Here is a 23,410-nt window from a genome sequence, read left to right as displayed (position 1 = left end):
TTTTTGGTTTTTGGGTTACATCTGGCGGTGCTCAGGGGCTACTCCTGGCTCTACATTCAGAAATTATTGCTGGCAGGCTCGGAGGACCATATGGATGCTGGGATTCGAACCACCGTCCTCCTGCATGCAAGCAAACTCCCTACCTCCATGCTATCTCTCTGGCCCATACATTTTCTTTTTTTTTAATTAAGTGATCAGACTTATTCTAGCCTATCCTTTTATTTAAAATTCTCTTTTGGGGAAGAAGCGATAATACAGCAGATAAGGCATTTGCCTTGCATGTGGCCGACCCAGGTTTGATCCCTTATAGGACCCCAAGCCTGCCAGGAGCAATTTCTGAGCACAGAACCAGGAGGAACCCCTGAGGGCTGTTAGGTATAGCCCAACAAACTAAACTAAACTAAAATAAAATTCTCTTTTTTAACTCAGGATTATGTTGGGGACCTGGCCGCCCAGATCTCAAATGATGAAGAGGAGGAGTTTGTGATAGAATGTTTGGGAACCTTGGCAAACCTCACCATTCCAGACTTGGACTGGGAGTTGGTCCTTAAGGAGTATAAGCTGGTCCCATACCTCAAGGATAAACTGAAGCCAGGTCTGTGCTGTTTCTTTTCACCTAAGAACTGAGTCGCTTCCTTCTTTGGGGCTGTTTTGAGACCATTGTCAATCATTTTCCTCCATTCTTGTTCTTTATCTTTCCACTTTGCTTTCTATTTCCATGTAGATGGTCACTGTTTTCCTCTGGAATGTCTGAGCTTTTTCCCATGTCTGTTTTCCTAATATGAATTTCTCTTCCCTGTCCTACCTCATTTATCTTCGAGTGGCCAACTACACCTGAAGCAAAGTTTTTCTGAGATATTTGGAGGCATCTGCTGCTCTCTGTGATGTGTTTCACAGATGTATTTCCATGTCCCCGCTGCCCATACCCAGCACAAAGGGTCTTCAGTGAATTAGACATTGGGGGATAGGACCCCAATATAAAAGCACACCAAGGATTCATGAGAACTGATTTACTAGCTTTAGTTCCTCTGTGTACTGGGATCCTTCTCAGTCATGGGTCAGAACTTGAACCATCCTAAATGTTTCCCTCAAAACTCACTGTGGACTTGCTCCCTTTGTAGGAGGTGCTGAGGATGACCTGGTGTTGGAAGTGGTTATAATGATTGGAACTGTGTCTATGGATGACTCGTGTGCTGCGCTGCTGGCAAAATCGGGCATCATACCCGCGCTCATCGAGCTGCTCAATGGTAAATTAGGGTTTAGCTCTGCCTTTAGGACCCTGTTTGCTTTTACATTTAATGCAAAATAATAAGGATACATTGCTCGGCAGTGTCTAACAACTTGCTTAGTTAAGAAAAATGTAAGTTATGTCAGTCACGAAGTAAATCATTTTTTTTTTTTTTTTTTTTTTTTTTTTTTAATTTTTTATCTTTATTTAAACACCGTGATTACAAACATGATTATAGTTGTATGATTACAGTCATGTAAAGAGCACCCCCCCTTCACCGGTGTAACATTCCCACCACCAATTTCCCAGATCTCCCTCCTCCCCACCCCCCTACACCTGTACTCGAGACAGGCTTTCTACTTCCCTCATTCATTCACATTTTATGATAGTTTTCAGTGTAGTCATCTCTGCAACTGCACTCATCACTCTATGTGATGAGCTGCATGTCCTGAGCTGCACCTACCAGCCCTCATCTCTCTTGTCTCTGAGATATTGTTAAAAATGTCCTTCATTTTTCTTAAAGCCCATAGATGAGTGAAACCATTCTGCGTCTTTCTCTCTCCCTCTGACTTACTTCACTCAGCATAATAGATTCCATGTACATCCATGTATTGGAAAATTTCATGACTTCATCTCTCCTGATGGCTGCATAGTATTCCATTGTGTATATGTACCACAGTTTCTTCAGCCACTCATCTGTTGAAGGGCATCTTGGTTGTTTCCAGAGTCTGGCTATTGTAAATAGCGCTGCAATGAATATAGGAGTAAGGAAGGGTTTTTTGTATTGTATTTTTGTGTTTCTTGGGTATATTCCTAGGAGTGGTATAGCTGGATCGTATGGAAGCTCAATTTCCAGTTTGTGAAGGAATCTCCATATCGCTTTCCATAAAGGTTGTACTAGACGGCATTCCCACCAGCAGTGAAAAAGAGTTCCTTTCTCTCCACATCCCCGCCAGCACTGCTTGTTTTCCTTTCTTGTGATGTGTGCCAATCTCAGTGGCGTGAGGTGGTACCTCATAGTAGTTTTGATTTGCATCTCCCTGACGATTAGTGATGTTGAACATCTTTTCATGTGCCTTTTGGCCATTTGCCTTTCTTCTTTTTCAAAGTGTCTGTTCATTTCTTCTCCCCATTTTTTGATGGGGTTAGTTGTTTTTTTCTTGTATAGTTCTGTCAGTACCTTGTAAATTTTGGATATTAGCCCTTTATCTGATGTGTATTGGGTGAATAATTTCTCCCACTCAGTGGGTGGCCTTTGTATTCTGGGCGCTATTTCCTTTGAGATGCAGAAGCTTTTCAGCTTAATATAGTCCCATCTGTTTATCTCTGCTTCCACTTGCTTGGAAAGTGCTGTCTCCTCCTTAAAGATGCCTTTAGTCTCAATGTCCTGGAGTGTTTCACCTACATGTTGTTCTATATACCTTATAGTTTCAGTTCTGATATCAAGGTCTTTAATCCATTTGGATTTTACCTTTGTATATGGTGTTAGCTGGGGGTCTGAGTTCGCTTTTTTGCAAGTGGTTAACCAGTTGTGCCAACACCACTTGTTGAATAGGCTTTCCCTGCTCCATTTAGGATTTTTTGCTCCTTTATCAAAAACAAGGTGGTTATATGTCTGAGGAACCTTCTCTGAGTACTCAAGCCTATTCCACTGATCTGAGGGTCTGTTTTTATTCCAATACCATGCTGTTTTTATAACTGTTGCTTTGTAATACAACTTAAAATTGGGGAAAGTAATGCCTCCCATATTCCTTTTCCCAAGGAGTGCTTTAGCTATTCGAGGTTGTTTGTTGTTCCAGATGAATTTCAGAAGTATTTGATCCACTTCTTTGAAAAATGTCATGGGTATCTTTAGAGGAATCGCGTTAAATCTGTACAATGCTTTTGGAAGTATTGCCATTTTAATGATGTTGATCCTGCCAATCCATGAGCATGGTATGTGTTTCCATTTCCGCGTGTCCTCTCTTATTTCTTGGAGCAGTGTTTTGTAGTTTTCTTTGTATAGATCCTTCACATCTTTAGTCAGGTTGACTCCAAGATATTTGAGTTTGTGTGGAACTAATGTGAATGGGATTGTTCTCTTAATGTCCATTTCTTCCCTATCATTATTCGTGTATAAAAAGGCCATTGATTTTTGTGTGTTAATTTTGTATCCTGCCACTTTGCTATACAAATCTATTATTTCTAGAAGCTTTTTGGTAGAGTCTTTAGGGTTTTCTAAGTAGAGTATCATGTCATCTGCAAACAGTGAGAGCTTGACTTCTTCCTTTCCTATCTGAATTCCCTTGATATCTTTTCCTTGCCTAATCGCTATAGCAAGTACTTCCAGTGCTATGTTGAATAGGAGTGGTGAGAGAGGACAGCCTTGTCTTGTACCAGAATTTAGAGGAAAGGATTTTAGTTTTTCTCCATTGAGGATAATATTTGCCACTGGCTTCTGGTAGATGGCTTTGACTATATTGAGAAAGGTTCCTTTTATTCCTATCTTGCTGAGAGTTTTAATCAAGAATGGGTGTTGAACCTTATCAAATGCTTTTTCTGCATCTATTGATATGACCATGTGATTTTTATTTTTGTTGTTGTTTATGTTGTGTATTATATTAATAGATTTACGGATGTTAAACCATCCTTGCATTCCTGGGATGAAACCTACTTGATCAAAGTGAATGATCTTCTTGATGAGGCACTGGATCCTGTTCGCCAGGATTTTGTTGAGGATCTTTGCATCTGTGTTCATCAGGGATATTGGTCTGTAATTTTCTTTTTTGGCAGCATCTCTATCAGGTTTTGGTATTAAGGTGATGTTGGCTTCATAAAAGCTATTTGGAAGTATTCCTGTTTTTTCGATTTCATAAAAGAGCCTGGCCAGAATTGGTAGTAGTTCCTCTTGAAAGGTTTGAAAGAATTCATTCGTGAATCCATCAGGGCCTGGGCTTTTGTTTTTGGGTAAATTTTTGATTACAGTTTTAATTTCCTCAATAGTGATGGGGGTGTTTAGATATGCTACCTCTTCTTTATTCAACCGTGGAAGGTTATATGAGTTCAGAAATTTATCCATTTCTTCCAGGTTCTCATATTTAGTGGCATAGAGTTTCTCAAAGTATTCTCTGAATACCCTTTGAATCTCTGCAGTATCTGTAGTGATCTCCCCCTTCTCATTTCTAATACGCGTTATCAAGTTTCTCTCTTTCTTTTGCTTTGTGAGTTTTGCCAATGGTCTATCAATCTTGTTTATTTTTTCAAAGAACCAACTTCTGCTTTCGTTGATCTTTCGGATTGTTTTTTGGGTTTCCACTTCGTTGATTTCTGCTCTCAGCTTTGTTATTTCCTTCTGTCTCCCTATTTTTGGGTCCTTTTGTTGAGCACTTTCTAGTTCTATTAGCTGTGTCATTAAGCTACTCAGGTAAGCTCCTTCTTCCTTCCTGATGTGTGCTTGCAAAGCTATAAATTTTCCTCTCAGTACTGCTTTTGCTGTGTCCCATAAGTTCTGATAGTTTGTGTCTTTATTGTCATTTGTTTCCAGGAACCTTTTGATTTCCTCCTTGATTTCATCTCGGACCCACTGGTTATTGAGTATGAGGCTGTTTAACTTCCAGGTGTTAAATTTTTTCTTCTGTGTCCCTTTGCAGTTCACATCTAACTTCAGAGCCTTGTGGTCAGCAAAGGCAGCCTGCAAAATGTCTATCTTTTTTATTTTATGGAGGTATGTTTTATGTGCCAGCACATGATCTATCCTGGAGAATGATCCATGTACATTGGAAAAGAATGTGTATCCAGGTTTCTGAGGATAGAGTGCCCTATATATATCTACTAGGCCTCTTTCATCCATTTCTTTTTGCAGGTCTAGTATATTTTTGTTGGGTTTCCATTTGGTTGACCTATCAAGTGTTGACAAGCCTGTGTTGAGGTCTCCCACAATTATTGTGTTATTATTGATATCCTTCTTCAGATTTGTCAACAATTGTATTAAATACTTTGCTGGACCCTCATTCGGTGCGTATATGTTTAGGAGAGTGATTTCTTCTTGCTGTACAAATCCCTTGATTAGTACATAATATCCATCTTTGTCCCTTACAATTTTTCTGAGTATAAAGTTTGTGTCATCTGATATTAGTATGGCCACCCCCGCTTTTTTAAGGGTGTTGTTTGCTTGAATGATTTTCCTCCAGCCTTTGATTTTGAGTCTATGTTTATTCTGACTATTCAGGTGTGTTTCTTGTAGACAGCAGAAGGTTGGCTTCAGTTTTTTGATCCATTTCGCCACTCTGTGCCTCTTAACTGGTGCATTTAGTCCATTGACATTGAGAGAAATAATTGTCATGGGATTTATTGCCATCTTTGTGTAGAAGTTTGGTGTGTTTTTTGTTCTGTCTTGTTTTTAGAGTAGATCTTTCAGTTTTTCTTTTAAGGCTGGTTTTGAGTCTGCAAAGATTTTGAGCTGTTGTTTATCTGTGAAGCCGTGTATACATCCGTCAAACCTGAAACTTAGTTTTGCTGGGTGCAATATTCTTGGCGAAGCATTTATTTCATTGAGTTTTGCCACTACGTCCCACCACTGCCTTCTGGCCTTGAGTGTTTCTGGTGACAGGTCTGCTGTAAATTTCAAGGATGCTCCGTGGAATGTAATTTCCCTTTTCGATCTTGCTGCTTGCAGTATTCTATCCCTATCGGTGGGTTTCATCATGGTGACTAGGATGTGTCTTGGGGTGTTTCTACTGGGGTCTTTTTTAGCTGGTACTCTTCGGGCATGCAGGATTTGGTCACATGTTTTCTTTAGCTCTGGTAGTTTCTCTGTGATGATGTTCTTAACCATTGATTCTTCCTGAAGATTTTCTTCTTGGGTCTCTGGAACTCCAATGATTCTGAAGTTGTTTCTGTTGAGCTTATCAAAGACTTCTATTTTCATCTTCTCATATTCTTTGAGTAAATTTTCCATTGTCTGATCATTTGATTTGAGGTTTTTTTCTAATCTCTTCTGCTGTGTAAAGTTGTTATGCATCTCATCTTCTAAAGCACTAATTCTATCCTCAGCTGCTGTTAACCTGTTGGAAAACTCATCCATTATGTTCTTCAATTCGTCTATTGAGTTTTTCAGACCTGTTATCTGATCTGATATTTCAGTTTGGAGTTTTCTGATTTCTGTCTTCATATTCTCTTGATTTTTATTAGTGCTCTGATTTATACTTTCTTTGATATCTGATAGCAACCTCCATATTTCGTCTCTAAACTCCATTTCTGAAAGACTGCTTAGGTAGTTGGTCGTTGTTGGGTCATCAGAGTTTCCATCTTCATTCTCTATGGTTGAAGTTGGTCTGCGTAGTCTCCCCATTGTCTCGCTTACGCTGTGGGTTTTTCTACGTGTTGTGGTGGTACTCATTGGCGAGGTGGAGTGCGCGGCCGCGAAGCGCAGCGGAGCGGCCGCGCTCCGGCCCCCAAACACTCACCTCAGCCGAGGCAAGCCGTCAGGGGATGCCTGGGGAGGCCCCCAAGTGTCTGCCAAGCAAAGAAACCAGCACAATCCACAACTCCAACAGAAAACTCACAGCCCCAGCGAGACACGCCTTGAAGAGATTAATGCTGAATCAGGTCAAAGTTCCCAGGTTGATGCAGGCTGGGGGAGGTCCCAAAATGTCTGCCGGGCCTAGGGGTCCAGCAGTCAGCCTGATCTGCAACTCCGGCCCCCAAACACTCACCTCAGCCGAGGCAAGCCGTCAGGGGATGCCTGGGGAGGCCCCCAAGTGTCTGCCAAGCAAAGAAACCAGCACAATCCACAACTCCAACAGAAAACTCACAGCCCCAGCGAGACACGCCTTGAAGAGATTAATGCTGAATCAGGTCAAAGTTCCCAGGTTGATGCAGGCTGGGGGAGGTCCCAAAATGTCTGCCGGGCCTAGGGGTCCAGCAGTCAGCCTGATCTGCAACTCCGGCCCCCAAACACTCACCTCAGCCGAGGCAAGCCGTCAGGGGATGCCTGGGGAGGCCCCCAAGTGTCTGCCAAGCAAAGAAACCAGCACAATCCACAACTCCAACAGAAAACTCACAGCCCCAGCGAGACACGCCTTGAAGAGATTAATGCTGAATCAGGTCAAAGTTCCCAGGTTGATGCAGGCTGGGGGAGGTCCCAAAATGTCTGCCGGGCCTAGGGGTCCAGCAGTCAGCCTGATCTGCAACTCCGGCCCCCAAACACTCACCTCAGCCGAGGCAAGCCGTCAGGGGATGCCTGGGGAGGCCCCCAAGTGTCTGCCAAGCAAAGAAACCAGCACCGAAGTAAATCATTTTTTTACTGGGGTTAGAAAGAACAGTATTGGGGCCGGAGAGATAGCATGGAGGTAAGGAGTTTGCCTTTCACATAGAAGGTCATTGGTTCGAATCCTGGCATCCCATATGGTCCCCCGAGCCTGCCAGGAGTGATTTCTGAGCGTGGAGCCAGGAGTAACCCCTGAGTGCTGCCGGGTGTGACCCAAAAACCAAAAAAAAACCAGTGTCAGGCTTAGAGAGTGAGTACCAAGGACCATTGTGTGTGCTGGGTATACAGAAGGGCCCAGCACCCTCACCTCCCCATGCACCAATGAAAATGATACAGAAGAGCAGGAGACTGCGGTATTGAGGATGTTCCTGTATGTAGCAATTTGGGCTCAATTGTACAGATGCCTTGCACACCTAATTTCCTGTCCTTTCTTTTGAGCTTAGAGCTAGTTTTGTTGATGTCTTATTTTATGAAGTTCCTATCCCTCTTTTTAAATCTTGATTTCTAATCAGGAAAGTTCATTTGGGAGCTAATCTTGTTTGATTGTTGTTTGGGGTCATTCCTGGCAGTGCTCATGGGGGACTGACCCAAGTATCCAGGTTTGAGTCCTTTTAAAGTCCTTTTAAAGGCGGGAAGAAGTAAGCTTTATGTTGGAACATTTGTACATACAGTATAACCTTCTGACTGTTAGGAACATGAAAGCCTGTTTAATTATTTTTTAAAGGAACACCTACCTGGTGATAAAACATAGTGATGATTACAAAAGTGCTAATATTGCTGGTGAGGTGACACTAGAGGTAAGATGTCTGCCTTGCAAGCGCTAGCCAAGGAAGGACCGCAGTTCGATCCCCCAGCGTCACATCTGGTGCCCCAAGCCAGGGGCAATTTCTGAGTGCTTAGCCAGGAGTAACCCCTAAACATCAAATGGGTGTGGCCCGAAAAACCAAAAAAAAAAAAAAGTGCTAATATTAGCCTGTTGAAAATAACCTAGTCTGGAACCATAGAAGCAGGTAGGGCATTTGCCTTACGCATGACTGACCAAGGTTTGATCCCCAGCATCCCATATAATCCCAGAACCCCCCAGAAGTGATTCATGAGTGCAGAGCCAGGAGTAAGCCCTAAAGCACCACTGGGTGCAACCCCAAAACCAAATAATCATAATAATAACTGTAGTGGTGCTGGTGGGTGGTGAGTGGTCGTAGTGGTGGTGGTGGCGGTAATCTTGAAACCTAGGTTCTTCCTAAGGATAAAACCCAATCTTTCAAATAACCTCAGATTTAAGTTTTGCTTTAAATTCAGAAATGATGTGCTCTTCTTCAAAATCTTTTTTATCTTAGCATTTCTGGTAATATAAACTATTTTAACTATATCAGGGGTCTCAAACTCATGGTCCATGGGCCGTTTGCAGCCCTCCATACAACATTTTGTGGCCCTGCCCTAGAGGAATCTTTTTTTGTTTTGTTTTGTTTTAGTTGTTTGGGTCATACCCTCCAATGTTCAAGGCTTACTACTGACTTTGCCCTCAAAGATCACCCCGACTTTGCCTCCTGTGGCCCCCAGGTAAATTGAGTTTGAGACCCCATAACTATATATTCACATATATGGAAAGTGCTATAGAAAAAAAATATATATATATATATATATATATATATATATATATATTTTTTTTTTTTTTTGGTTTTTTTGGGCCACACCCGGTGACGCTCAGGGGTTACTCCTGGCTATGCGCTCAGAAGTCGCTCCTGGCTTGGGGGACCATATGGGACGCCGGGGGGTCGAACCGTGGTCCGTCCAAGGCTAGCGCAGGCAAGGCAGGCACCTTTACCTACCTCTAGCGCCACCACCCGGCCCCAGAAAATATATTTCAAAAGTTCTTCATTCATCACCATGATACCAACTTAGAGTAAAATTCTAGGACACAAGTATATATTCACATACTGTAATTTAGACTGACTGTCTTTGTCACCCTTATATCTTCTTATTCTGGATCATTCCCCTCATAATTTTAAACATTGTACATAGACATAGTTTTCTTTTATTTTTAATTTTATTAGAGCACTATGGTTTAAAAAGTTAGTTATAGTTGGGTTCCATCCCCAATCTCACCACCAGTGATGTCTTGACTTGAACTATTCTGTTTCCCTTTAGCTCAACAAGAAGATGATGAGTTTGTGTGTCAGATAATCTATGTCTTCTACCAGATGGTTTTCCATCAGGCCACGAGAGATGTCATCATCAAGGAGACGCGTATCCTTTCCACTGCTGTCATAGACTGAGTGGCCTTTCACATATTCCAGTGTTAACATTGGTTTTCTTGAAAGTATTTTTTTTAATATATGGGCTCTAGTAATAGTATAGCAGGGAGGGCTCATGCCTTGCATGTGACTGACCCATATTTGATTCCTGGCATCCCGGTGGGTCCCCCAAGCACTGCCAGGAGTAATTTCTGAGCACAGAGCCAGGAGTAACCCCTGATTGCCACCAGGTGTGATCTAAAAACAAAAATATTATTAAGGCTAGAAAGAATAAAGTGAGTAGGACACTGCTAGGTGTGGCTCAAAACCCAAAAATAAATAAGCAAATAAATAAAATGTATAAAAACATCAAGCTTTGAAATAAACTTATGAGACCAGGTTTGTTCATTGTTTTGGGTTTTTGTTGTTATTTCTATTTTTACCAAAATTCAGCCATAGGGCCAGAGAGATAGCATGGAGGTAGGGCATTTGCCTTGCATGTAGAAGGACGGTGGTTCAAATCCTGGCATCCCATATGGTCCCCCGAGCCTGCCAGGAGCGATTTCTGAGCATAGAGCCAGGAGTAACCCCTGAGCGCTGTTGGGTATGAACCAGCCCTCCCCCCCCAAAAAAACACCAAAATTCAGCCATAGATTTAAAAACAATAAATTGTATGTGGCAAAGTCTAAAGAAGTACAGGCTGTGATGCATCGCAGCTTCACAAGCACAGCAGAGCTTCTCTGGAGCACTGCTCGACCTCAGGCTCCCAGAACTGCCCTTCTTCCTCACAGTCAGTGTCATCCCACCTTCCAGCCAAGGTTCAAGTGTCCCCTCGCTTCTGCCTCTTCTCAAGTCAGATGGTCCTTCCAACTGCCAGCTGTATGTCTTCTCTCTCCAGATTTGAGCCTGACTGGATCCTCAGCCCCCATTCTCACCAAACTGTGTCTGGGACCAGGGTTATAGCAGGGCTCTCACTCTCAGGACAAGCATCCTTTGTTCCTAGACCAGCTCCCCAGCCACTATTCACTAGCTTGTCTGGCTGAGACAATAGGCAGTCATTTTGTGTTATCTGAACATTTTTATTCCTTCAAATTTTATAATTCTCCTTGACATTATTTGACATATATTCTTTTTTTTTAACTGTCCCTTATTTCCTTTAGAAATTTAAACTTGTAAATTCTATATTTGAAGTTTCTCTATAAAATAAATATATGTGGAAATTTTTCTAGAGTGACAATTTTTCTGAAAAAAAAATTTTTTTTTAGTTTTTGGGCCACACTTTGTGGTGCTAGGGGTTATTTCTGGTTCTGGTTCAGAAATAACTCTTGGAAGGCTCAGAGAACCATATGGGATCCCTGGGATCAAACCCAGGTTGGCCACATGCAAGGCAAATGCCTTACCCGCTATCATTCCAACCCCTGTTATGAACTTTTGGAAGTAGGTTTTATAACTATGTAGTTCTTGAGTAGCCCCCAGTTATTTTTATGGTTTTTATGTTCCAGAAAATATGACTTTGTAATCTTTCAGATTTTTTTTCTGATTTATTGTAATTCTAATCACCCCATTTATAAATCCTAGTTGCCATCATATTTTTAGAAAAAATATTAGTTGCTTTTTGTCACTTTGTATTTGTGGTTTTATTTTAAAACTTGGTATTTAATTTCAAGGTAGCATTTGAGTTTAAAGAAATGGAATTTTCTGATAAAAGGAAATACCTTGATCTCAGACATGGTTTGTATCTTTAATCATTTTTATTCAGAGGCCCCCGCATATCTCATAGATCTGATGCATGATAAAAACAATGAGATCCGGAAGGTCTGTGACAATACATTAGACATCATAGCGGTGAGTAATTTTTTTTTCCATCACAAAGTATAAAGGGCTTGTCTAGGGTCAGTCAGAGGTGGAGGAGAAAGACACTGTCTACTTAGAACTTGACAGTGAAAGTTAAACATCATATTTGGGGGGCAGTCAGACAATATAGTGACAGTAAATTAACTTTTTAAATTTAATAAGACCTTTTGATTTTTAAGTTGAGTATATTCCCCTACATGTTGTTTCAGAGTCACTGGGTTTTTTCGTTGTTGTTTTTTTTTTTAGAGAAACTCGTGTAAGGAGCAAGAGGATTGATGGCAATTTTTGCCAAAACCTAGTGCTATTCATTTTGTGATTTACTCACGAATTTGTTTAAAAAAATAAATCTTGTGACAACTGTGAATCAGAGCATCTGAAGGTTCCTGATTCTCTCTCTGGGCCCCGCACAAACCCTACAAACTAAGGATTTGTTGTGGCACCAAGTTAGTGTGGAGTATTACAACTCATGCTCTGGAAAATTCTCCTGAAAAGATTTCCAAAATCCCCAACTTCTTCACCTTAGGGTTGGATGGTATAATCCGTGTAAATCCTGCTGGGCTGCTCCAATGACTCGTGTTCACACCGTGTTTCCTAGGAGGGATTAGCCCAGTGCGGTGCTGAGCCAGGCCAGAGCCCAAGCTAGTTTAAATTGATGACTGTACTGTGGGGCAGACCCACCTTCCTGGCAGGAGCACACGGTTGCCTGAGCCTGGATCTGCAGGTGTGCCTAGCAGGCAGCACCAGGGAAGTCTTTTCTGAGCCCCCAAAGGCATTGTCTAGCAGCCACTAGTGACCTTCACCCTTAATGAGCAGCTAAATTTCTGTCACTCTGTTTCAATATAGGGTGGAGAATTGTATTAAATAACTGCCATGGCCTTCATCAGGGGCTGCCACATGAAAAGCTGATCAGTCCATTAGGAGACACAGCAGCCCTCGGAGCACTCTGTAATCTTCCCTGTGTTCCCAGGACATGGTGTAATATGGGACAGGATCTTCCCTGAGAGTAATGGTTCAGGGGTTGTTAAATAATAAACAGAACAAATGAGCATTTCAGCAAGGGCATTGCAGGCCAGGTGGAATCAAGTTCTCAGTCTTTCATGACCCTCTTACTGATAGAGAACAAAAATCTGACTTCCTGGAAATATAAGCCAAAGCCAGGGTTTCTGGGTACCACCTCAGGGGGAAAGGGATCATTTCAGAAAGCAGTTTCTATAATGTTTGCACAGTGTCTTAACAAACTTTGATAACTCCCCTTGGCTGGGATGTTCCTAGGTTCCCATGACATTGCTTAGTAACCAGGGATCAAAGCGAGTATTTTCATTTGAACGTATTTAAATTCTAATACTGTAGATTCTCTTAGAATTACCCTTTGGCTTATTTTTTTTATCCTCTTCCCCTATTTGGCTTTTTTAGCCCAGCATCTGTCAGTATAGGTAGAAGGGAGGAATAGTTTTATGAGGGGCCTACTTTAATAGATTTTTCACTTTGAGAATCAACATGAGTAAATATGAGATTGATTTTATTTTGGAAATGAAGAACCTCAGGGTTAGAGATATTAGAATCCCAGAGTCAGAATCCATGCAGTGAGATCTCTGTGCTCCTGAACTTTGCTGGAGTCTAGGATCTCGTTTTCTCAGTTGTGAGATGCAATCATGAGATGCAGTAGTGCCTCATCCAGACATGTTTTGCTCCATTATGAAGCTGTGGCAGTGAACAGGAAATGTTTGCAATGTAAGTGTTCTATATACCTTGTTGTATTCTCATTTCAAGAAAACAATTGGTGTATGGTCAACGATTGGATGACTGTATAAATTACTTGGATTCCCTATAACCTTCCCAACATAAAATGGCATCCAAATTTGGGATTTACTTTTATAGCTAAGTTTCTTCAGTTTAAATATTGCAGTGATAATAGTCAAATGAATAAAGTTATACTATTTTATAAGCAAAACAATAAAGCTTGATAGTTTATGATAACTTTAAAGTTTATGATATCTATTTGATAACTTAATTTTAAATAATTCAATAAAATAATAGCTAGTAGGAATAAGAATACTTATTTGAAAGAAGATAAGACTGATTATAAGCTTACCATGGCTATTTAAATTCTGTCTTCTACTTCTACCAGCCTGTTGGTTTTATAGACATCTAGGACAGAACATACAATTTGATACTAAGAGATATTTTTTCTAAGAGATTTATTAATAATGTGGAAGCCTTTTATTTTATTTTGGGAAGGAAGCACATACCCCGAAATGCTCCGGATTGATTTCTGGCTCTGCACACAAGAATCATTTGTGGCGGAGCTCAGGGGACCCTTTGGCTCCGGGGTTCAAACCCAGTTCAAATTCAACGCAAGGCCAGTGCCTTCCCCACTGTACTGTTGCTTTCCATTTTGATGCACACATTTTAACATGGGAAGAATATGAACTATACTCATGGTTATAAACATTTCAGGCTCCTTCTTATAATACCAGCAGCTGAAGCCAAATTCCATTACTCTCTGTTGTGTTTCCTGTAGCTGGAATTCTAGAATTTCAGTGACTGGAATAAATGCTGGCCTAACATTCTGATTTAGGGGGGTCACTTAGGAAAGTATCACTCACTGACCCGCCCTGGAGGACTCCTTTGGGAAGCAGACACGCTCACCTCTGGCTCTTTGGTGCCCTAGGAGTACGATGAGGAGTGGGCCAGGAAGATACAGAGCGAGAAGTTTCGCTGGCACAACTCCCAGTGGTTGGAGATGGTGGAGTCCCGCCAGGTGGATGAGAGCGAACAGTATCTGTATGGGGATGACCGCATTGAGCCGTACATCCACGAGGGCGATCTTCTCGAAAGACCCGACCTGTTTTACAGCTCAGGTAAGGGGATAAGCTCAGTGGGGGCCGGGACATGGCTGGCAGTGGGACACTCAGAGTGTCCTTGAGCCTTGTAGACACAGGCTTTAGCATAGGAATGACACTCAGGGTCCCACCCGACATGATTCATATCATCACACACTCAGAACCTTTGTGCCCTCCTGGTCAAGCTTGGATCTGGTCTCCTGCGAGAAGGGCCATTGCCAGGAAAGTGAATTGCACTCAGAAATTTATTCCTTCCTAGAACATAATTTAATAATACAACTTCACAATTTTTTTACTTCTTTTTTACTTCTATTTGAAAATATTATTTTTCTCTATTCTGAATTTATTTTTTAACTTTAACTCACTAATTTGTGGCTATTTTGATGTCTTTATTCAATTGGGAAGACTTAGGGAGAAATTTAGTTAGAGGGACCAGAGAGGTAACAGAGTGGGTAGGCTTCTGGCCTTGCACACAGCCAACATGGGTTTGATCCCTGGTATCCCAGACAGTCCCCAGAGCATCACCCCTGAGTGTCACTAGGTGGGGTCCAAAAAAGGCAAAAAAAAAGAAGAAAAAAATTAGGTTTTCAATTTTATGTTTACATGTTGGTGTAAGACATGTGTAAGACATGTTTACATGTCTTACATGTAATTGTTGATTTGTGACAGCCCATCTTTTCCTGGGCTTGTATTAGACAAAACGATTAGTTAGGCTTTGGCATATTCTGGCTTTCAATATATTACATGATTGCCAATTGTTAATATTATTGCATTGAAGTCACTTAGTTGATGAAAGGAAGGAAAAACTCTCTAGATCTATGAGCAGGAGTCAGACTGTGGCTCAGTTAATCAAGCACAAGCTTTGCATGTAGTAGAGTCTGAATCTGATCCTCAGCACCATGTGACACTCCCCCCAAAATCTGTTGGCTGTGATTTCTTTCTATGTGGAGGTTTTTTTTGAGGGGGGGATTTTTGGGCCACACTTGGTGACGCTCAGGGGTTACTCCTGACTGTGCACTCAGAAATCACTCCTGACTTGGGGGACGCCCGAGGATTCAGCCGAGATCTATTCTGGGTCAGCTGCATGCAAGGCAAATGCCCTACTGCTGCACCATCGCTCTGGCCCTATGTGTATTTTTCATAAGAGAGCAACAGCAAGTTTTGGGGGGGAAAGCATTCAAGTAATTACATCTGGTTTCTTTCCATTCTATGTTGAATTCATTCTAATGTTTTTTTATACTTGTTTATTATGCACTGTACCCATAAAGTGCATGTTTTCTATTTTATTTAGATTTTTGAACCTTAGAAAATAGAGACTTTGCCTTGAAAGTTAAATAGGATTTTTCCCTACTGAGAGTCACAGTAGTTAGAAATACTGATTTGGGTTCAAACCAAAAGGAGCAGGCTTTTAATTCCCACCAACCAAAATCTCGTAGTTTAGTAATGGGAAACAGCTGATATTCATGAAATAAAATTATGTAAAGTATACATTTGAATGTGTTATAAATAGAATCAGAATTTCTTGGAATCAGGTTTCTTGCTTTGAAGATTGATAATACTATTCAGTGTGAATCAATTACACAACCAGATAAATCAATTTCCAACCAGATAAAACTTCTAAATCACCTCAGGTTTGTTGTTTTAATACAATTAGAATTTCGAGAACAGATATCTGTAGCATTAAATAATTAACGATGGTGGTGGATAGAGATGGATGGAGGGATTTTTCTCTGCCATCCCAGGCCATGTGGCTCCGAGATCCCCATTCAGCTGGCGGTTCCCAGGTTTAGGTGAACGGCGGAATCAGACTCATCCAGAGACAGGCATCAGGAAACATCAACTTTATTCATGCCCTAACCACCACATGTGTGTGGCCTATATCATAACCTTTCAAGCACAGCCATTCTTAGCTAGCCCTGGATCTTAATTCCTTTCAGCCATCTTCCCTTTGACCTCCATGCTGGTCAAAGACCAAAAGGGCAGAGCCGCAGAGAGCTAATCCCCTGGGTCAAAGGCCTTATCTACCTTTTCCAAGACCCCGCCCATTCCTGCAGGTAAGGTCAGGTTACCTAGGGAGAAAGGAGGGATGAGGCTTCAGATATCCACAAAACTCAACCATATTTTTAGAATTAATTAATCTAAATCAGCTTCTTAAAATAAAAACATAATAGTTCTTTCATATATTTTATCATGAAAATGTAAAACTTAAGCCTTTGTGAGAAGTTTGAATTGTTTTTATATTTCAAAATTTAGAAATAGCCACAATAGATATAAAATGAAATGAATTGAAGCATTTGTTGGATAAATAAAATATTTCCATTTGGCTAGAGCAGGGGTCTGAAACTCACGGCCTGTGGGCTGTTTGCGGCCCTCTGTACAACATTTTGTGGCTCGCGGCCAGCCTACAAATATTGTAGTATTCGCGATTATTTGCTTACCAAATAATTGCAATAAAAATCGCATTAGTAAGAAAAAAATTGCATTAAACATTCACATACCCCGAGCAGTTCTGTTCAGGGTATGCAAATGTTTAATGCGATTTTTTGCGATTTTTTTTCTTAATCGATTTTTTATTGCGAATATTCGGTAAGCTAATAATTGAGAATACTTTGCGCCTAACGCAGACGTCATTTCCACTGCTCCTGCCTGCTGTCCCTTGCATTATCGGAGGCCTAAGAGAGAGAAGGGAGAGAAGGGAAAGAAGTTTATTACAGAATTAGATTTTGTCATACCTTCATCATGACTTCATCAAAGCCTGCAGTGAAGAGAAAGATTGATGATGAGCACAGACAATTTCAGGAAAAGTGGGAGACACAGTATTTTTTTGTTGAGCACAGGGGCATCCCCACATGTCTTATTTGCTCAGAGAAAGTTGCAGTGCACAAGGAATACAACTTGAAACGCCATTATTCAACTAAACATGCTGAGGAATGTGCAAAATATCAAGGAAATGAGAGAGCCAAGCAGGTTGCCAGTCTTAAAACATGTCTAATGAGGCAACAAGATTTCTTCAAGAAAGCAACCAAAGAGAATGTTGCATCAGTCGAAGCTAGATACATGGTTAGTGAGATGATTGTTAAGGCAGGGAAACCATTCACAGAAGGAGAGTTTGTTACAAAATGCGTGTTACAGGCTGCAAGTATTATCTGTCTGGAAAAGAAAGGTCAGTTTAGCAAAATCAGCCTTTCTGCCAACACTATGGCAGAGCGCATTCTTGACATATCAAGTGACATTTATCATCAACTGTGTGGGAAAGCCAAATGTTTTGATGCATACTCAGTTGCTCTTGACGAGGGCACAGATATAACAGACACTGAACAGCTCACAATTTATGTCCATGGTGTTGATTGCAATTTTGAATTGACAGAGGAGCTGCTCACAATAATTTCAGTGGATGGCCAGACCACCGCTAATGAGATATTTTGGCATCTGTGTGATGCCATTGAGAATGCAGGTTTGCCATGGAAGAGGTTTGTTGGAATAATAACCAATGGAGCACCATCAATGACAGGAAGGAAAAATGGACTGGTGGCACTTGTTCAAAAGAACTTGAAGAGGAGGGTGTAGAGAAGGCCATTGCTCTTCACTGCATCATCCATCAGCAGGCCTCTTGCAGTAAATGCCTGCTGTGTGACAATGTGATGTCCGTTGTTGTGAAATGCATCAACCAAATCAGATCCAGGGGCTTAAACCAAAGGAGGTTCCATGCTTTTTTTTAGAGGAAATGAAGTTAGAATATGGAGATGTGCTCTATTTCACCGAGGTACGTTGGCTCAGCAGGGGAAATGTCCTGAAAAGATTTTTTGAGTTGAGAGAAGAAGTGAAAGCTTTCATGGAAGGATGGAAATGCTGTTTCTGAGTTGAGTGATCACAAATGGCTCATGGACTTAGCTTTTCTTGTTGACATCACACATAAGCTGAATGTACTAAACAAGATGTTACAAGGCCCAGGGCAGCTTATCAGTGCTGCCTATGACAACGTGAGAGCATTCCCCACAAAACTTGTGTTATGGAAATCCCAGCTCTCTCAGACAAACCTTTGCCATTTCCCAGCATGCAAAGAACTTGTGGATGCAGGCATACCATTCAGTGGTGAGAAATATGTTGATGCTATTTTTAAGCTAGAGAAGGAATTTGATTACAGATTTGCAGACTTCAAAAAGCACAGAGCCACTTTCTAAATTTTTGTGGACACCTTTTCCTTTGATGTGCAAGATGCCCCTCCTGTGCTTCAAATGGAGCTCATTGACCTGCAATGCAACTCTGATCTCAAAGCCAAGTTCAGGGAGATTAGTGGAAAGCAGACATGCATGGGCAATTTTTGAGAGAATTGCCCCCCAGTTTCCCTGAGCTTTCCCGAATGTTCCAGTGCACCATGTGCCTTTTTGGGAGCACATATTTGTGTGAAAAGTTACTCTCTCGGGGCTGGAGAGATAGCATGGAGGTAAGGCGTTTGCCTTTCATGTAGGAGGTCATCGGTTCGAATCCCAGCGTCCCATATGGTCCCCTGTGCCTGCCAGGAGCAATTTCTGAGCCTGGAGCCAGGAATAACCCCTGAGCACTGCCGGGTGTGACCCAAAAAACCACCAAAAAAAAAAAAAAAAAAAGAAAAGTTATTCTCCACATTGAACTTCAATAAGTCAAAGTACAGGTCTAGACTTAATGATGATCATCTTCAAGCCATACTGAGGGTCTCAACTGCTTCCTCTCTAAAGCCAAATGTGGTTCAGATTTGTGAGAAGAAGCGCTGTCAAATCTCTGGCAACAAGGAATAGGCAAAAGATGCCATGTTCAGAAGAACTCTTCATGATCTTCACTCAATGTTCCATTCATGTTCAGAAGAAATAATCAAAACTGTTAATAATGACGTTTGAGGACTTTTTTTGTGAAATCCCTTATGCGGCCCTGCCTTACCCCGACTTTGCCTCCTGCGGCCCCCAGGTAAATTGAGTTTGAGACCGCTGGGCTAGAGTAATAGTTTGTCTTGCATGCGGCTCTCCAAGTTTTGATCTCTGACATCCCCTGAGTGAACTCAGAGCCAAGAGTAACCTTTAAGCACTGCTGGGTGTGGCCCCAAAACAAACAAATTACCATTCAATATCTTCAAAGTACTTTCCCAGCCTGCTGACAGAGGAAACTTTGGATAGTGGAGATCCATCCCTTTGAATTTAGACAGACCTCTCCTATCAGACCTTCTAGATGTTCATGAATTATTTTATTCTGTGGGTGTTGCTTTTTGGTTTGGGAACCACACCTCACATCTGTTCAGAGATGACTCCTGACTCTGTGCTCAGGGATCTCTCCTGGTGGGGCCGAAGGGACCCTATGAGGTGCTGGGGATTGAACCCAAGGTGACTACTTGCAAGGCAAGTGCTCTATCCACTGCATACTCTCTATCATCTGTGTATTAAAACATTTAAAGTATCAAATAATGCTAATTTAGGCTAGCGTGATAACACAGTGGGTAGGGTTCTTTTTGTACACAGCCTTCTTGGGTTCCATCCCTGCCATCTCATCGGGTCCCCTTATCCCTCTTGGAGTGATTCGTGAGTGAAGAGCCAGGAGTAACTCCTGAGCTGGGTTCTGACCCAAAGAAAAACCAAAAAACATATATTGCTAATTTAGATATGCTTAAGAATTTATTTCTGGACCAGTATAGGGCTCTTCCCATAGGACAGGCTCAATAAAATGTTCATTGGTTGTGACACTTTGTCATGAAAGCACATTTAAGTGTGTATAATCCCCCCTTGCCCTCAACTCCTAGGAGGAATGGATGATTCTAACACTTTCTCCCAAGTGAAGTACCACAGGTGGTTTTCCACTGTGTTGCTTTCTGGATAGTTCCCCACTTCTGGAGAGTGTATTTCCCTTACTGTCCTCCTGTAGAGCATATCTCATTCATTGTCATTTCCCTTCCATCTAGATGGACTGATCGCCTCAGAAGGAGCCATCAGCCCAGATTTCTTCAACAACTATCACCTTCAGAACGGGGATGGCATCAGCCAGCACTCCTTTCCTGGCAGGTATGAGCCACTGTCTCTAAGAGTCTCCTGGGCCCAGAACCATAATGCAGTCAGTGGGCAGTTGACATGGGTTCCATCCTTGCTTCCCATAGGGCCCCATGAACACCTCCAGGAGTAATTCCTGAGCACAGAGCCAGGAATATGCCCTGAGCATCGCCAGCTGTGACCCCAAAACAACCACCCAAAAATGTCTTCCTTGTTTTAGAGCAGCCAACATTCTCTCCATTCCCTCTTGGTCTGTTGTTTCTTGTTCAAGTGGGACAGGAGATATTTTCAGTATTATTAAGAGCACCTTCATTGGCTTTTTAATTAGCTCATGAAGTCACATTTTCTTTGCAAAGAACTAGAAATCAAAGATCTAATAATGTAGAGCTGGAGTGATAGCACAGCGGATAGTGTTTTGCTTTGCACGCAGCTGACCCAAGTTCAATCCCCAGCATCCTATATGGTTCCCTGAGCCTGCCAGGAGTAACCCCTGAACACCACTGGGTGTGGCCCAAAAACCAAAAATAAAGTAAAATAAAATATCTAAACATAATATTTCTGCATTTCCTTGGAATTTCAGGCTGTCTATTGAAAGAGACAGACTGTCTGCCAAGGTAATGAACCTGAATTTTTCCCTCTGTGCCTTCTAAAAACAGTAAAAAGATAACATATAAGAGCACGATACATACATTTAGCGACTGTCCAGACATCGTTATTTATGAAAACTGATGCTTTGAATTTTCTCCCTCCTTAGATGGTATCCAAGTGAAATGTTTAATGAAAGAAAATGTGACAAGTCAGTATTGTTCCACAGTAATAATAAGGTGCCCAATTATAGGTGTCGTAGATTTTTAAAAATCATGCCAGAAAGTATAAATAGTATTTTCCCCTAAAGGTTATTCCTAGAGGTATAATATTTAGGCTGACTGGAAATTTCATGAGACAAGTTTTGAGAATATTTGTGGTCTTTTATTGCCTGTATTTATTTTTCTTTAAATTGTGATTTAATTTCCTCTTAAATTTTACTTTTCACTAACATAAAGTATTTTCTGGTCTGGAGGATGTGTTCAGATGGTCTCTCAAAAGGAAGAAAAGAGTTGTGACTGATGAGTCATAACTTTTAATTCGCTTCTAATAAGCTCTCTTAGTCCCACTTTTATAGGTATTGCAGTCATTAGTTATCATGTTATTTATAGCCAGTTGTTTCAAATATCCATCTTAATTGTTTGAATCTGAAAAATCAAGAATTACAGTCTTTTTCTGGGTGAAGAAATCAAGGCTCTCATAATGTAAGTAACCAAGTCACATCAAGGTGATGGGAGATCAGAACTTTGAACACAGGCCCACGTTTCGCCAAAGCTTCTGTTTTCTCCATTAAAGTTTCCTAAAAAACATCCTTTAGTAACTTGTTTTTCCCCCCACAACCCACAGAATGAAATAGCTTTGTTTCTGCACTGCACCCCAGTGCGTACATGGGTGTTTGCCTATATGTTTGGGTATTTGCATATTTGCAGCATACCACGCCATAGATGTAAAGACTAAACATCTCTGAAGGTGGACATTCCTGCCTGTAATTCACGGTGGTATGTGCCATTGTACATTCTGTACTTCATTTTTGAAATTGGATTGCCCCCCGCTGGATTCATCATGTAATGGGCTTAGTGTTACATGAAACGTGAGACATTCAATGTGCAGTGGTGGATTCAAAATAGTTTAGAAAAAGGAAGCAAAATTCTATTTTCTAAACTCATAGAACTAGGTTTTTTGAAAACCTTTAGAAATGATTCCATTGCTTTACTGGAGTGTCATGGTAAGAATTCTCTTGCTTTAGTCAAAAGTTCAACATGTTTCCAATATACCACAAAACATATGGCCTTTGATTACCGCTGATGTTTCTGTCTATATTAGCTCTAATTACTTAAATAGAGGCTCTGTTTAATCATTGTAACTGCTCTACGCATCCTGTGACAGTTTGTTGTATAAATGGTTTCTGAAACATAATTAGAAAAGGGAGAAATTATTTGGCATGTGATTCTGAAACTTATAGCAGACATTTTGCTGATACGTATTTACAGGATTGATTGTTTTGCCACTTAGATTGTGCAGTGAGCAAGTATTCTGTATCTGCAATAGAACCTTTCTAGTCCAAGGATAATTTACCCAAGACTAGTATCCTTGACTTGTTTGAGACAGATTTTACTCTCATTTTGAAATATAATTATGTCATTTTGAAGAATCAAAAAAATTTTTTTCCTTTTTTACTAACTACGGGAAAAATGAAATGAATTCAGTTCAAAAGAATCTTTTCTGGGTTTTTTCAAAAGTAATCATTTGATAAGCTATTTTAAGGGGTGGTATCTTAAGTGACTACTTGAGGCATTCTGTCCAAAGACTTTAGGATTTTATTACTTAGTTTTGTTTGTGATCCAAGGGGAATTATCTCACCTTTATATTGTCATTTTCTGCTTACTGTTTAAGCAGTTCTTTTTTCTATCATAAAAAACACATTATAGGGATATTGGCTTACAGGATTAGTTCAAAAAGTTTATTGGGGCAGGAGAGATAGTACAGTGGTAGGGAGTTTGCCTTGCATGCAGCTGATACAGGATGGACAGTAGTTCGAATTCTGGCATTTGATATGGTCCCCTGTGTTTGCCAGGAGTGATTTCTGAGCGTAGAGCTAGGAATAATCCCTGAGCACTGCCGAGTGTAACCCAAAAACAAAACAAAAAAAATTATTATAGTTACTATAGCCTTTCTGAATAAGAAGGGTGATAGACTTATTTACTTTATAGTCATTTTTATTGGAGAAAGCTTTGCCATTTTAAAATAAACATTTTCCTAAGAAACGCCAGTCTTTCATCCCTTGTCTTGGTAATTTTTTTAGAATTTAAATCATGAATTACCATATTTTTTTGCTCTATAAGACGCACCTGACCATAAGACACACATAGTTTTTAAATGAGGAAAACAGGAAAAAATAAAAGTTGCAGCAG

General features: G+C 40.9%; 1 protein-coding gene across 2 annotated transcripts in view; it reads left to right on the top strand.

Moving 5' to 3' along the window:
- The window catches only part of KIFAP3 (kinesin associated protein 3), an 81,477-nt gene that overhangs the window by 39,081 nt on the left and 18,986 nt on the right, over positions 1-23,410 (top strand). For both annotated transcript variants that reach the window (XM_049776451.1, XM_049776452.1), the window contains exons 14-19: positions 430-595; positions 1,122-1,247; positions 9,624-9,722; positions 11,469-11,554; positions 14,235-14,424; positions 20,330-20,429. In XM_049776451.1, coding sequence (XP_049632408.1) covers positions 430-595; positions 1,122-1,247; positions 9,624-9,722; positions 11,469-11,554; positions 14,235-14,424; positions 20,330-20,429 — 767 coding nt within the window. The remainder of the gene's footprint in view (positions 1-429; positions 596-1,121; positions 1,248-9,623; positions 9,723-11,468; positions 11,555-14,234; positions 14,425-20,329; positions 20,430-23,410) is intronic.

This window comes from Suncus etruscus, chromosome 7, assembly GCF_024139225.1.
Source record: "Suncus etruscus isolate mSunEtr1 chromosome 7, mSunEtr1.pri.cur, whole genome shotgun sequence".
In the NCBI taxonomy this organism is placed as follows: Eukaryota; Metazoa; Chordata; class Mammalia; order Eulipotyphla; family Soricidae; genus Suncus; species Suncus etruscus.
Note: the sequence above shows the minus strand (reverse complement) of the source record. Positions and strands in the feature narration are given on the sequence as shown.